This window comes from Belonocnema kinseyi, chromosome 10 (assembly GCF_010883055.1).
Source record: "Belonocnema kinseyi isolate 2016_QV_RU_SX_M_011 chromosome 10, B_treatae_v1, whole genome shotgun sequence".
In the NCBI taxonomy this organism is placed as follows: Eukaryota; Metazoa; Arthropoda; class Insecta; order Hymenoptera; family Cynipidae; genus Belonocnema; species Belonocnema kinseyi.
Window position 1 is genome coordinate 62536018 of NC_046666.1, and position 15730 is coordinate 62551747.

The 15730-nt window shown below is 25.1% G+C and overlaps 1 protein-coding gene across 2 annotated transcripts; it reads left to right on the forward strand.

Moving 5' to 3' along the window:
- Window positions 1-3155: 3155 nt before the first annotated feature.
- LOC117182379 (eukaryotic translation initiation factor 4E type 2-like) lies at window positions 3156-14337 on the forward strand. 2 transcript variants are annotated; one of them, XM_033375589.1, is made up of 6 exons: window positions 3156-3324; window positions 3485-3649; window positions 6795-6870; window positions 6979-7221; window positions 9591-9743; window positions 13653-14337. In XM_033375589.1, exons 2-6 carry the CDS (start codon window positions 3609-3611, stop codon window positions 13806-13808), a joined length of 669 nt encoding a protein of 222 aa, XP_033231480.1. In that variant the 5' UTR covers window positions 3156-3324; window positions 3485-3608; the 3' UTR covers window positions 13809-14337. The 2 variants fall into 2 exon arrangements, with proteins under 2 accessions (XP_033231480.1, XP_033231479.1); XM_033375588.1 differs by having other exon boundaries at window positions 3156-3649.
- Window positions 14338-15730: the final 1393 nt, after the last annotated feature.

Consider the following 15730-nt stretch of genomic DNA (forward strand, 5'->3'; position numbering starts at 1 on the left):
GTGTCTTTACGATATCGTAAAGACATCGTCAGATCATACGACGTTTTTACGATATCGTAAAGACACCTTAACGACATGGACATAGGATATCGTAAAGTTGTCTTAAAGATGTCGTAACGATGTCGTAAAGACCTCGCTAAATTTTGTGCCTACTGGGTGTTTTATAGGGTCCATAAAACCCCAAAAGTAAAAAAATGGGAATTTACGAGTTTTTGCCGCTGATTATGATTAAATTGTTGTTTTTTAAATAGAATTAATAAGTCGCGGCTTTATCCGAACTTTTCAATTTATTTTCAACTTTTCCGTCAAACCCAGGAAAAAGAAATTACATTTATCATAAATGATTGTTTAAAATTTTCAGTATAGTTTATAACAATGTTCTCTCAGATTAATGCTATAGTTTTTTCTACAATTTTCTATTTTTTGTCCGCTTTTCAATTAGATTTAGGTAATAATTAATCTACGTTGATAAAAATAATTATTTAAACAATTTATTATTGTTTATAAAAATATCTTCTTTGAACAATTCTGGAAAGTTGTGGTTTTTTTCTGAAATTTTCGATTTTTGTGTCCACTTTTCACTAAAGACGTGATGAAAATGAATGCGATATAATGATCATATATGTTTAAACAGTTTATTAATATTTATAACCACCTTCTCTAAAATAAGTGCTAAAGAGGTTCGGTTTTTGTTATTGAAATTTTTAGATATGAACGAATATAATAAATTAACGTTAAACAGAATCATTCCTTAAACAATCTTTAATTTTTCTCATTTTTATTAACCCAAATTAATTATTATCTCACTCCAATTTATAAGTGGACAAAAAGTAAAAAATTTGTATTAAAAATAAATCGCCAAAAAATCATAATTATCACCAAAAACTCGCAAAACCTAATTTTTCACTTACGGTTTTTTTACCTTTAAAACGGACTTGTGGGGGTGAAATTTAGAGGTTTTATTTAAACAATTTGTTAATTATCATTATTTAATTATAAATATAGTAAGATGTACAAACTGACATACTTCAGACCAAGTAAAAGACCATGATGTTGAGAATATCCTTTATTCCATTATAAAAAGTTGCAGACGTTTCGAGAGTCAATTGCTCTCCTCGTTAGGAAAAAACATCAATCCAATGTCAATAAAATTGTCTAAGTCCTTATATTTAAGAAAAAGTCAGAATTATTGATTATTAATTCATGTTTTTATCGTTCTCATCTGAATTAGTTCTGTAATGCTGATGTTATCTTTTTTTTTTTAATAACATATTTAAAATAAAATAAATCACAATAAAGTCATTCAAATTTAAAAAAAGGTTTAAAATACTTTTAAATTTAAATTTAAAGGGGAAACAGAACGTGCGTTCTGCTTCATATTAAAGGCTAACTTCGAGTGAAATTTAATATTATTTAGCCAATTGTGAAGAGAAAATGTTGAGCTTGTCGAACCTCTAAATCTTATTATTTAAAAGAACACTCACATTTTTTGTAGATTCGAACAATTTTTGGGGTGATTTGCTTGAAAATTCGAAAAAAATGTACTACCCCAATTCACACCGGTTAATCATTGAATTTTATTAATGAATGAGCGCCCGGATCGAATAACGGTTATAAAATATTTCAGCTTTGGTTGAAAATTCCTGTATTTTCGTGAAAATCCGTCTTTATAATTGCTAGAAAATTAATCTTTTCGTTTAAAAAAATATTTTCGGTTGAAAATTCGTTTTATTTGGTTAAAAATTATTATTTTTACATTCTCATCCTTTACGATTGAGAAAGTATTAGAATTGTCGGACATTTGACATCACACTTTTTCAACGGATCTGCACGTTTCGAGACCCCCTGAATCCGAAAATCAGGTTTTCACGATGGCGCCTGTCTGTCTGTCCGTCCGTAAACACGATAACTCTCGAAAAAATGAACGAATCAAATCCATCTTTAGCACACTTTTTCTAGGTCCTAAAATAAAGGACTAGTCCTTTAACCAGCCATTTTTGATGAAAATTCAAAAAGTGAGCGCATTTTGAAAATTTTTGATATCACTTTTTTACGAATTTGAAAATTCTATGTACGGATATTTATAGTATTGAAAAGAAAAAATAATTGATCCTAATGACTTTTTTCGATAAAAAGAAAATTCTCAGAGTTATAGCGTTTTCAAAATTTTTTTAATTAAACGAAAATCAAAATTTGAAGCCGAAAAACGCACGATATGAAAAAAAGTCAGGAGAAGAAAAACATTTCTTTTTGAAAGTAAAAGATTATCATAACCAATTTTTGGATTTTCTTCAAAAATCGAAAATTCAAATTTTTATTGCACAAAAAATAATGGAAAAAAAAAATCCATTTTGTGGACAAACTATGTAGGATACAAAAAAAGATGAATTAACAAAAATGGTTATCCCAAAAAAGATCTACAATTTCGTTAAGAATCACTTCTTGATAGGACGCGTACTTTTTGTTTTATTCGTGAAAAATAACGTTGAAAAAAAATAAAATAAAAAAAATGTGTGGAGAAACGATGAAAGATACGAGAAAAAAATCCAACAAAATCTGTTTACAAATGTCTGTCGGAAACGCATATAAATACTGCCATCGAAAAGAGATCTTTTTGATAAAGTTTTTTTCAAGCATTCCAAATGCAAAGAATAAATATCCGAGCGCGAAGCGCGAAGTAACCTATTATCGAGTGCGAAGCGCGAGATTCAACCGTCGCGCGCTCTAGGCGCGCTCAAGCTTGCGAGCGAATAGTCATATTTTTTATAATTTTTATAATAGTCATATAAATATGAATAGTCATATTTTTTGGTTAAAATTAGACCATTTTGTGCCAAGATCGTCCTTTTGGATAAGAAATTCATCTTTTATGATAGAAAAGTCATTTTTCTTCGTTTAAAATGTAGCTGTTTTTGGTAGAATTAAAAAATTTTTTGTTAAAAATTCGTTCTTTTAGATTGAAAATTCATTTTTTTTTAGTTGACGAGGGGGATTGGTAAAGACAAAACAACATTAAAAATAAATATATAATATCAAATAAATACATTGGAAATATTAATAAATTCAAAACTAATTGATTATTTCCCGCCAGTTTAAATGAAGATTTTGGTGGACGTCACTTTCTGTCGGTAAGCTCAGTCCCTAAGATCGCCATTTGTGATCCCACGTGTGTGTGACCAAAGATGACGAACACATTGACGAATTTATTTGTTTTCACGATCCTCGTGTGCTCACTTTCTTAAAAATTCTACAAAAATACAATAAATTCAGCCTTAGAATATATCGAAAAGCCGATTCCATTTTTAACTCAAACTAATCTGCGAGGTGAGACAACGTTTGATTTGATCAATTTCTTGAAAAAATTTGTAAATTCGCTGTAAAATTCATACAAAGAACGTGCTCCATTCGAATGAATTTGGCGAGTCAACAAATAATTTAATTTGAATTTTCAACCTATTTTAAAGGCAAATATTTTGAACATTAGATTTTATTGTGGAGAAATAGAGATAACGTCGATAGTGATAAAAAGTTTACGTTTAATTACAAAGTTTATTTACACAAAGTTTCCACTTGAATTGGAAAATTCTTGCCTCTGTTTTTGCAAACAGATGTGTTCTGTCGTAAAAAACATGTCCAACAAATTTGACGCGTGAGTATTTTTGATTTGTTTTTTAAATTTCTAAGTATAAGTTGTCTTAGGCTTGCCATATGTTCACAGTTTGTAATTTAACTTTAAATTTTAGCCAAAGTTTTAGAAATACTTGTGCACAATTTTTGGTTTTCTGTTTGTATTTTTCAGCTTACAGTGTAATTTTAAATTAATTGTTGTCAATAAAGACGTACTAATATTGTATTTTTAACGTTTTCTGAAGGTTAAGTGTGTTTAGAATGGTTTAAATCTTTTCGAAATTCTGTTGTTTATTTTTGGATAAAAATGAGAGGTTAGGAAACTAAGGCAACGTGACACTTTTCGCACGTTTCTAATGTTATAATTCGCATATGTAGTTGATTTCGAAGCAGACTGACGAAAATATAACATAAATAAACAGATTTAATATTATTGGACTCAAATTCCAATTAAATTGTGAATATAAATGGTTATTTCTTTAATTTGATTCTAGAAACTCTTTAATTACTACCATTTTTTAAAATTAAAAAAATTGTAGTTTAGGCTATTTCTTATAAATAACAATAAAAATATTAGATTACTATTGATAGAAACAAACGCTAACAATTCATCAAGAAAATAAGTAAAAAATGCGAATGTATTTTTTTTTCATTTTATAGTTATGTTCATTCGCTTTCATTTTAGTATACAAATCTGAATTGTAAGTGGTTGTAAGAAATTATTTTTTTATGCATTAGAGTTTCGAGTTTTTATTAAGTATAAGAATATTTTCCAATTTATACGATTCAAATTATTTATTTTTAATTTAAAAAATGTAAATATCAACTCATTGATTTAAAGTTGACGAACTATTTTGTAAAAAATAAATTTTTTTAGATTGAATAATTATTATTTTACTTGAAAATTTAACTGATTGGTTGCAAATAAACTCTTTTGTAGAAAATACAGCTCTTTGGTCAGAAAATTGAACAATGTTATTGAAAATTACACTATTGCTTTGAAAATTTAACTATGTAGTTAACAATAAAGAATTTTTATGTTAAAAATCATATTTTCGTATTGAAGATGATTCAAGAATTTGAATGAAATTTTTTTTTCATTTTAGAATTGCTTTTATTGGCTTTTAGTATATAAGTATAATTTGCAAGTGTTTGCAAAAATATTAAAATAAAATATGTATGTCGATTCAAAAAATATATGCCCTTTTATTTAAACCATTCTTTGAACCAGTAACTATTTTATTCATTTATAAACAAAACATTTTAAAGAAAAATTAAATCGTAAAATTTTTTCAACTTGAAAAAGCTATTGTAATTATACTATTGAAATTATTTTCAGTTTATAAATGTAAATATCAAATACTTGGTTTAAAATTGGACTAATTCGTAAAAAATTCGTTAAAAAATTATTTTAGTTCAAAATTCGACTGACTGGTTAAAATTAATTTTCTTTTTTAGAAAATCAACTTTTCTTCCAGAAAATTCGGCGATTTGGTTGTAAATTAATTTCTTTGTTGAAAATTACACTATTGATTTGAAAATGTAACTATTTGGTTAAAAATAATTTTTTTATTGTTAAAAAATCATGTTTTCGTGTGAAAAAAGATTCCACAATTCGAATGTAATTTCTTTTTTTCATTTTAAAATTGCTTTTATTTGCCTTTATTTTACTATAAAAATCTCAAATTGGAACTAATCACTAAAAGATTGCGATAAAATATGTACGTCAGTTAAAATAATTTGTACCCTTTTATTAAAGCCATTCTGTGATGTATTAAATTTTTTTTTTGATTTTTTAAAAAATTTCAAAGAGAAATTAATACTAAAAATTGTACACGATTTGCTTGTAAATTAAGTTTTTTGTTGAAAATTCATATTTGGATTTGAAATTTCAACAGTTTTGTAGAAAATTTAGCAGTTTTGTTCAAAATTATAACATTTCATTTGAAAATGTCAGTATCTGGTGAGAAACAAATTCCAATTTGTGAGTAAAGTTGTTGAATTTCAATTTATAAATAACAATTTAATACTTATTATTTTAAAAAGATTCAAAATTTATTAAAAACTTTAAATGATTTTTAATTATTAAAAACAAAATCTAGATTTTTACAGATTTCAAACAAATTTATAAGCTTTTTAGTAATTTTGAAAAGTTTCATAAATATAAAAATATTTTCTTAAGATCCCTAGAAAAAATGAAAAAGATTTTTTTATTTTGAAAAATTAAATTTAGCATAATATTTCCAGTGATTTCGAAACTTTAAAAAATTGTCGAAAAGGAATCTGAAAGATTTTAAGGCAATTTTTATTAATTTTGTATCATTTTTTAAAAATTTTAAGAAAAATAGGAATCATTTAAAAATATATTTTACAGTTTTTAAAAAATGTCAAAAATAATGTAAAATTTCAAAAGATTCACAACAAAGTTATACAAACGGTAGATTTTTGAAGATTTTAATATTAAATTTTGAAGTTATTTAAGAATTTTGAAAGTTTTTATATATAATATTGAAAAATAATTAACTTCTAATTTAAAAAGTGTTTTGCTTAAAAAAAAGTTTAGTCTTCAACTTTCAACGTTTTAGCTTCAAAATGTTAAAAATCGTACAATTTAAAAAATTTTAAAATTTACTGATGAAAAAATGTTAAACTATATATAGCAATTCAATTGATATGAAATGACTTAAAATAATAATAATTTAACTTTTAATTTAAAACGTATGTTGTATAAAGAAAATTTTTTAATCCTTGAATTTTCAACGTTTTAGCTTGAAAATGGTATAATATTGAAAATTACCAATTTATTTGTACCTTTTTCAATTTAGAGAATTGAAAATGATATCCTGGATTTATATTTATAGCTTCCCTTTTATACGTGTATATTATTCAGCGTCTTAATACAAAACTTTTTCAGAAGATTTCGAATTGTTTTATTTCATTGATCTTTAAAATTTTCTCTAATCGGAAAATGATCGAGAATTTTTTCCTTTAATTTAAACGGCCACCATAAAAATGTTAATATATAAAAAAACTAAACCCTCAAAACTTATTTTCGTTTTTACTGCTTTTATTGTATATTCTCAACAATGATGTAATTATAATTTTTAAAGTGATTGACCTTTGCTAATTTTTTAATCTATTCCTTCATTAATTTTAATTACTACTAGGTTGAAGACTAGTGACGACAGTGGAGATGACGAATCTCAGTTAAAAGACAGTCTGAAATCTGATAAGGATATTTTAGTGAGTAATTTTCATATTAAAATAAATAAAAGTTAAATTTAACCTTTTGTTCTTTCAGAATGTAAAAATAGTTTATAAATTTAGAATTTTGTTACTTTTACTTTACAGCCACCTATAGAATTAAATCCAAGCGACCATAAGTTGCAGTATGCATATGCTTTGTGGTACAGTCGAAGGAGTCCCGGGAAACAAACAAATGTACAAAGTTACGACCAAAACCTAAAATTAGTAGGAAGATTCGGAAGTGTAGAACAATTTTGGGGTCTTTATAGCCACTTAGCCAGACCTTCGGAATTATCAATACACACAGACTTTCACCTCTTCAAAGTAGGAATTAAACCTATGTGGGAGGTCAGTATTCATTTTAGAATGAAAATTATAATCAAATATGATAATATTTATATTATTGAATATATATAATATTTAATTAGCCTCAAATTTTGAGCGCCGGAAAAAAGCCGCGATTTTTTGTTTAAAACCGCGAATTTTTCAGATTTATTTTTGATTTTACAATAAATATCGCCTGGTTATTCAAAAAAAAAGTTTGGACTTGTGCCCAGTTTTACTTGAATTTTCAGGGAATTTTTATATACAAATAGATATATGGAAAAACCTGGAAATGTCAAGGAAGTTTTTCGAGAGCATGCGTAATTTTTGTTTGGATTGCAATATAAAAGTAAATAAAAAATGATTCTTCATTTGTAAAAGTAGCATTATATTACTTTTTTTGAACTATTTTATTGAAAATGTATTGTTTTTTATGTTTGAAATTAATATTTTTAACTGAAAAATTATCAATTCTATTCTTAACTGAAAATTGATCGTTTTTTGTGAAAAACTGATGTATTTTATTAAAAATTTGTTCTTTTTGGTGGAAAAATAATCTTCTTTGTTGAAAGTTCTTTTTTTTCTGCTCGAAAATACAACAGTTTGTAAATTTGTAAATCTCATGAATAAAAAAGAGTCGTCTTTTTTGGTTCAATTCAACTGTTTTTGATTAAAATTTAAAATGTGTTTTTGTTAAAATATCAGCTACTACATTTTTTGTCCAGAATTCGTCTTTTTCGGAATGAAAATTTAATTAATTATTAATTATATTCATAAAATAATTAATTTAATGATATTTTTTAGTAAAAAAAAAAATTTTTGTTTAGAGTTAAACTTTCTTGTTTAAAATTTAATTATTCCAGTTTATGATTCGTTATTTTAATTGAAAATTCATCAGTTTGTTTCAACATTATTTTTTTAAACTTAAAATTTAACTATTCCATTTCCAGATGAAAATTCATCTTTTTTAGTTCAATATTCAACTACTTGTTTGATATTTTTTTATTTATTTGGGAAATCAAATATTGCGTTAAAAATGAATGTATGTTGATGACAAACTATTTTGTTTTTTTTTTAGAAAATTAATCTTTTATGGTTGACAGTTAAATCTTTGTAATTTAAAAGTTCACTATTATATTTTTTGTTCAGAATTCGTATCTTTTCGACGAAAATTCAATTTTTGTTGTTGAAAATTGATACTTTTGGATTGAAAATTCATGTTTCAATAGAAGATTTAATTATGTTGTTAAAAATCAATCATTTGGTTAAAAAGTTATCTTTTTCTGTTAATAATTAATCTTTCTGGTTAAAAGTTATCAATTTTTATTTGAAAAGTCTGCTATTATTATTTTTAGTTTAGAACTCATTTCTTTTGGTAGCGAATTTACCTTTTTTGGTGTCTGCTATCATATTTTTAGCTGAGGAATCATCTCCTTGGCTAATAATTCCTCTTTTTCGTCTTTTTTATAGAAAATCCATCCTTTTGGTTTTAAAATTTATCTTTTGATAGAAATGTCATCTGCTTTTGTTGAAAAGTGATTTTTTTTTGGTTGAAAATTTAACTATATTTTATAGTATACTTGTTTTTGGCTTAAAAAATAAATAATTTGGTTAATGATTCCTCTTTGCAGGTTGAAAATAAAACTATCTAGAAATTTGAAACTGGTTTGTTGAAAATTCGTCTTTGTTGATTAAAAGTTCAACCGATTGGTTGTACATGTAACTGGTTGGAAATTTACCTATTTGGATCAAAATTCATGTTTCCTAGTGAAACATTAACTTTGTTGTTGAAAATACATATTTTCGGGATTAAAAGGCAAATATTTCCTAAAAAAATGTGACGTTTAAGTAGGAAACTGAACACTTTTTTTGTTATTAAAAATAATTTAAAGAAATTTCCATATTTTTCTGCAAAATCTGATTTATTTACGGCGGAGTTTTGAAATGTTTAATTCTTTTCAAAATTTATATAATAAAACAATTATTGATGAAAATTATTAATATAAAAGGTCAAAAGTCAACCTATAAAAATGTTATTTTTGATCAGAAAAACCTGAAAATAGCCTGAAATTCTTTTTTAACTTTTAGCGGTCACCTTGAAGTTTCAAAGACTCCTTAAAACCTTAAAATTCGACAAGGAATTTGATAGTGCCTTTTAAATCGAAAATTGATTATCAAAAGTGACCTGAACCAATTGCTTACCCCAATTTTTATTGGAGAAGTTTAATACTTTAAGTTCTATCAGTTTTTGTTAAAATTACAAAAAAAATTTGGAAATGATCCGATTATATCGCATAACAGTTTAAAATATTCAGAGCTCAATAAATTTTGTTGTACAGCGATTTTGTCTTCGATCTTTAAAAAAAATGTTTAACAGGACAAACATTTTATAGGATGAAGCGAATCAAAGAGGAGGAAAATGGATCGTCCGATTACGCAAAGGCTTGGTTGCCCGGTGTTGGGAAAATTTGGTCCTAGCGATGTTGGGCGAACAATTTATGGTGGGCGAAGAAATTTGTGGGGCCGTTGTTTCAATTAGGTATCAGGTAAATATTATAATTATTTAATACTACTTAAACAGATTAGTCACTGGATCCATTAAAAAATATTGAATTTTTTTCTTAGTGTTTCAAAATTACATTTTCTCAATTTTTAATTCTTAAATTTACCATTTAAATTTTTGTTTATGGAAAAAATCCAGGAGATGTTTTTCTGAGACTTGAGTAGCTACACTTTGAAATAATTTTTTTTATCCTATCTAGAAAAAAATTTATGTTACCAAATATCTTTAAAAAAAGCGGACAGATTGCTGTCGAAAATCTGATTGGTTGCGAAACTGCGTGAAGATGACTTTTATTGGCTGTTTTTAATTTGTTTCTATATTATAAAAAGGTTACGAATTTCAGCAACAACCATTCTTTTAATTAAAATTTTCAAATAATTATTTTATTTTATGGTAAAATTTCTTTATAAATGTTTCTATATGGATGAAAGAGAAAATTTTTAATGTAATTTTTTGATGTTGGGAAATAATTGTATTCTTATTATTTTGCTGACTTCGTCGACTTTTTCACATTTTGAAATAGATTTAAAAAAGTTGAGGAAAACGGACTTGTTTAAAGGATATTTAGTTTTTTTTATAATTTTTTAAAAGATTTGAACATAATTGAAATCTTAAGAAGCTTAAATAAATTTTGTTTATCAAAATGTTGATTTTTGAAGTTATCTAACTAAAAATTTGAAAGCTTATTAAGAATTTTGAAGAGTTTTAAAGGAATAAATCTTGTTTCCTATGATTAGTGGGAAAATTTTAAATGATTTTTTATTTTGAAAATAAACAACTAAAAAATATTTCATGACGTTTCCTAACATTTCGAAAAAAATTGTAAAAAATCGATTAAGTTAAAGAGATATTTGGAAATATTTTAAATTTTTAAAAAAAATAATTTAAAACTTGGAAAGATTTAAAAACATTTTAACAGATGTTTGAAGGTTTCGAAAAAAAATATTTTTAGAATGTTAAGAATCCTCGAAAAATTTCGAATACATAATTAAAAAAAAAAATGAATAAGTTTAAGAAATATTTAGAATTTTGAAAAAGATCTAAAAATAATTATAAACTTTAAAATATTTCAAATAATTTCAAATAAAATGCAGATTTTTGAAGTTTTCGAACAAAAAATTTAGATTTTAATAAATTAAAAAAAAGTCCAGATCTTTGATGGTTTCGAAAAAGAGGCTTTTTACGAATTATGGAATCTTTGAAGAATATGAAAAATTTATCTTAATATTTCTGGAAAATTCAAAGTAATTTTTTTATTTTACAAAATTAATTTTAAGAGAATATTTAAAAAGATTTTAAAGCAATTTTAGGAATAACTCGAGTTTGTTTTAAAAGCTATTTAGAAACTGTGGACGTTTTTAAGAGATCATAAATATTTTAAGACTTCAAAAGATTTTCGAAAATTGATCAAATATTTTCCGGACTTCTACAAGTCCCAAATATCTTTTAAACTGAATCAAATTTTTTCCAAAATTTTGTTTAAACACTTTTTAAAATGAAAAAATTCTACTTTTTCGACAGATTTCAGATTTATGTCTTTGAATTTTAGTAAGAATAATAAAAAAATTATATTTATATGACCTTCAAACAAACTTATAATATAAATAGTTATTCAAATTTTTTATTAAATATTACGTTTCTCCTCAAATATGGTTAAAAAATTCGTTTTAACTAAAAAATCTTTCTCTGTTGAAAATTCCACTCTTTTGATAGAAATTATCTTGGGTTTGAAAATTCAAAAGTTTGTTTACAATTTTTTTCTCTCAACTAAAAAATTTTTGTTAGATGAAAATTAAACTCATGTTGAAAAGTTGTCTTTTTTAGTAGATAATTTCGTATTTCATAGAAATTAATTTATTTGGTTTGAAATTCAGTTATTCTAGTCAACTATTTATTATTTTAGTTGAAAATTTATAAAATTGTTTGAAAATGTAACTATTTTTATTGTTATTCGTCTTTTTGGTTAAAAAATTCATCTCCTGTGGTTGAAAATCAATTTTTTTCACTTAAAATTTGATTCCCATTTTTAATTGAAAATTTATGTTTTTTTATGGCAATTCTTCTTTTTTGGTATAAATTGAGCTTCATGGTTTAGAATTCTTCTTTTTGGTTGTCAATTCAAGTATTCCAGTTTAAGATTCACCAGTTTAGTTAAAAATATATCTCTTTTTAGTTTAAAATTCAACTAATAGGTTTGAAATTTGTCTTCTTCAGTTGAAAATTTAACTATTTCTTTAAAAATGCCCTATTTTGTTTAAAAATTCAAGTTTTTTAGTAAAAAATTAATTTTTTGACTTGAAAAATAAGCTTCTTTTTTGAAAAAATATCTTTTTAATTGAAAATACAAGTGTTCCAGTTAAACATTTATCATTTTAGTTGAAAATTTACCTTTTTTGTTAAAAATTAATTATTTTTTAAAACGAAAGTTGATCTTTTATTGAAAAATTCAACAAATTAGTTAAAAATTGGACTTCTTGTAGTTTTAAATTCAATTAATTCGTTGAAGATTGGTCTTTTTTAGTTGAAAATGCATCTATTCCAGTTTAATATTCACCATTTATGTTGAAAATTTCAACTATTTCGATTACAATAGAGCTTTTTTTATATAAAAACTGAACTGTTTGGTTCACAATTAATGTTTTGGTTAAAAACGTCTTTTTTTTGTCGAAAATAATATTTTTGATTGATAATTCAACTATTTGATTATAAATTCATGTATCTTGTTGAAAATACAATATTTTCGCTTAAAAAGTTAGAGTTGTTACGTTATTTAATTCACAATTAATATAGTACCCGTCTTTTTTACCTAAATATGCGCTGAATTTTAAGCATAAGAAGATGTAATAAAGATTTGTTTGAGTCATTATTCAAATTTATGGACTTTTCAGACAAATTAAAAAAATTATTAATTATGTTTTTAGTATTATTCACTAACATAATTAATCGATAACGCTAATACATTTAGGAATATCTTGTGATAAAATTTGTTAAGGCTTTCTAAAATCTATAAATTAACCCTACTGGACACACTTCCGTAAAATTACATAAAGAGCATACTGGGTGTTATTGACCCAAGGGTATTTAAACGTTTGATGTGCCGACAGTATTGGATACTTTTTTTACACGAAAATCAATTAATGATGTTTAATCTATCTAGTTTAAGGAGAAAAAGGTTCCATAACAGTTTTTGAAATTTAAAGTAGTTAAAAAAATTCTTTTATGGAAACAATTTAAAAATGACTTAATTCGCTCTAAAATTCATAACTTTTTAAATTTATTGATATTTTTAATTAGCATTTTACCAGAATACTTCCGAAATACGGCGCTTCAAAAATAAAATTAGTCTTATAGTGTTCGTTCCAAAAAAGGTATTTATTCTGAAAAATAAAAACTTTAATTCAGTGAAGAATAAAACACCATATTTTGCATGTTTAAACTATTTTATGGATCTTAAACCACGTATAAAAATGATAAAAATCAAACTTATGTGAAAATGACATAGAAAAATAGGTTTTCATGTCATTTGTTAATCTGGCGCCATATGTTCCATTTTCTTGAATTTTGTACGTTTTGTTAAAGCGCAAATAAGTCGCTGGGTATGTAATACCCAGTATGCCCTTTAAGGGTAAAACATTTTAATTGAATTCCTAGAAACTGAGGAAAAACACATTATTTATCATAAACTCACGAAAGTTTATACATATTCCGAGTCGATTGTTGGTAAAAAATTCAAAATATTTTAATTGCTTCATACTTTAAACAAAAAATATACCTGGAGAAAGCTTGAGATACATGAAAAAACCTGGAATTGTCAGGGAATTCTTTTTTAGAATTTGATAAACCCTAATAAATGAAATTCTAAAATTATTATTTTTTTTTTGCCTTTTTGCAGGAAGATATAATATGCGTATGGAATAAAACGGCATCTGACGTAGCAACGACAGCTCGAATCAGAGACACATTGAGGCGCGTATTGCATTTGCCAGCCAGTGCGTCCATGGAATACAAAACACACAACGATAGTTTGAAAAATGTAATGCGCCTCTAGTTATTTTTTCAAATTGAATTGATATCTCTAATGAAATGATAATTACATTCTTGTGAAAATTGCGAGAAACGACTGAGTTCTTTAAATTAACTTCTTTTCACCGGAGCACACTTTTCGACTTTTTGAAGTGAGATTTTGCATATTATGTTTGAAATCCATCCGATTTCTTTTGAGTTTTTTTCTTTTAAACTCCGAGGTTATTTTGCTTACTCATGAAGTTTTACATCTGAGGGAGTTAAGTTATTTTTTGGGTGTTTAAAATTCTATTCAATTAAGAATTTGACGCTGGAAAATGATTTTGAGCGAATTAATATGAAATCTCGATTGTGAAGAAAGTGAAATTATTTTACATGTGTACAATCTTTTTATGGTAGATGTACAGATATTAAAATACATAATATGAATAAAAGCCAAATAATGATTGATAAAAATGTAATTTTCATTGATTGTTAGCATTTGTACATTATAATTTTAATAAGTGTAGTATGTGAAAATGAGAGAAGGTAATAAACAAGATTCATGTGCTTAAGTTATTTATGTCTTAAATAGTAATCCACCAGTCTTTTTTACTGTCCAATTTGCGGAAAATTAAATATCTTTTTATCAATTCTTTAGGGCAACAATTTCAGAACTTCTTTTAATAATAATAGAGTAAAAGATTCAATAATTTTCTAAAATTTAGATTTGTCAAATATTGAATGCTTGAATATTAAATTGTTAATTTTCAACATATATGTTTAAAAGTGTTTAATTTACAAATTTCTTCATTTTTAAATTCACTATTTTTAACTTGAATTAGAAATTTGTCAATTACTTGTTCAACGTTATCTCCTTAATTTAAAGTTAATTACTTTTAATGCCTTTTCTGTTTTTCTAATATTTATAGGCTTGTATTTTTTATTTTATTTTTATCATTATTCCAATATCAAAAGGTTAGAAACATTAAATTATATAGTTAGGAATGACTGAATAAGTACTTGTATTTCATGATAAAATTTATTACAAAATATTTCTATGTATTATTGATAAAAAATATAATATTATTTGTAATTGATTTTTTAATATCAATGATAATAAGATTCCTGCGAAAATAATCAATGATTTCTAGGTTTTATTTTAAGATTTGAAAATTTCAAAATATAAAAAAAAGAATATGGACAATTCTAAGGCCATTTTTTTATTTTATAGGATTTTATACATTTGATGAAAACTGAATTATTTTTAAATATATTTTAGAAGTTTTGAATAGATTCGCAAATAATGTAAATCTTGAGAAGATTTTAAGAATGTATTCGAGTAAGTTTAAGAGATATTTAGAACTTTTAAAAAGATTAAAGATAATTGAAAACATTTTAAAACCCGTTTAAAAATGTGGACTGTTGCAGAAATATAAAAATTGTCTTTAGATTTCTGGGAATTTAGAAAATGATTTTTCCTAAAAAAAATAAGAAAATGAATGTAAGCTTCTGAAGATCACGAAAAAAAAATTTGGAAGCTTTTTAATAATTTCAAAAGGTTTAAGAAAACAAAAAACTTTTCTTAAGACTTCTCGGAAAATTATAAATGATTTTTTAATAAAAAAAAATTAGGGCTTTCGTTTCCGGTACCGATCGCGAAAGAACTCTTTTTGTCAAGTATTGTATTTTTGGCTTTGGTGGAGGAAATAAGGGTGAGTGGATGCAGAAAAGGCAGAAAGTGCGGAGATCGAGTGTAAAGGAAGAAGGGTGAGTGAAGGCAAAAGTGTGAAGGGTGAAAGTGAGTGGTTTGAAGTGAAAATTTGGAGCGTGTGAAGTTTTTGAGGTTAGGAGTGAAAAAATAGCTGCTTGGTCAGGGGGGCAAGAGGTAGGAAATAAAGGCGGGAAACGTCACAGAGCTTTGGGTAAGGTAGGATGCCGACGACGCGAAGTCCACAAACTGGCGCC

What these genes read in the sequence shown, in the direction of transcription:
- LOC117182379 (XM_033375588.1), top strand. Translation starts at nt 3,609, where the DNA reads ATGTGTTCTGTCGTAAAAAACATGTCCAACAAATTTGACGC. An exon ending in ATGTCCAACAAATTTGACGC is followed by an intron (nt 3,650 to 6,794) that starts GTGAGTATTTTT and finishes AATTACTACTAG; the next exon opens with GTTGAAGACTAGTGACGACA. An exon ending in GAATTAAACCTATGTGGGAG is followed by an intron (nt 7,222 to 9,590) that starts GTCAGTATTCAT and finishes AACATTTTATAG; the next exon opens with GATGAAGCGAATCAAAGAGG.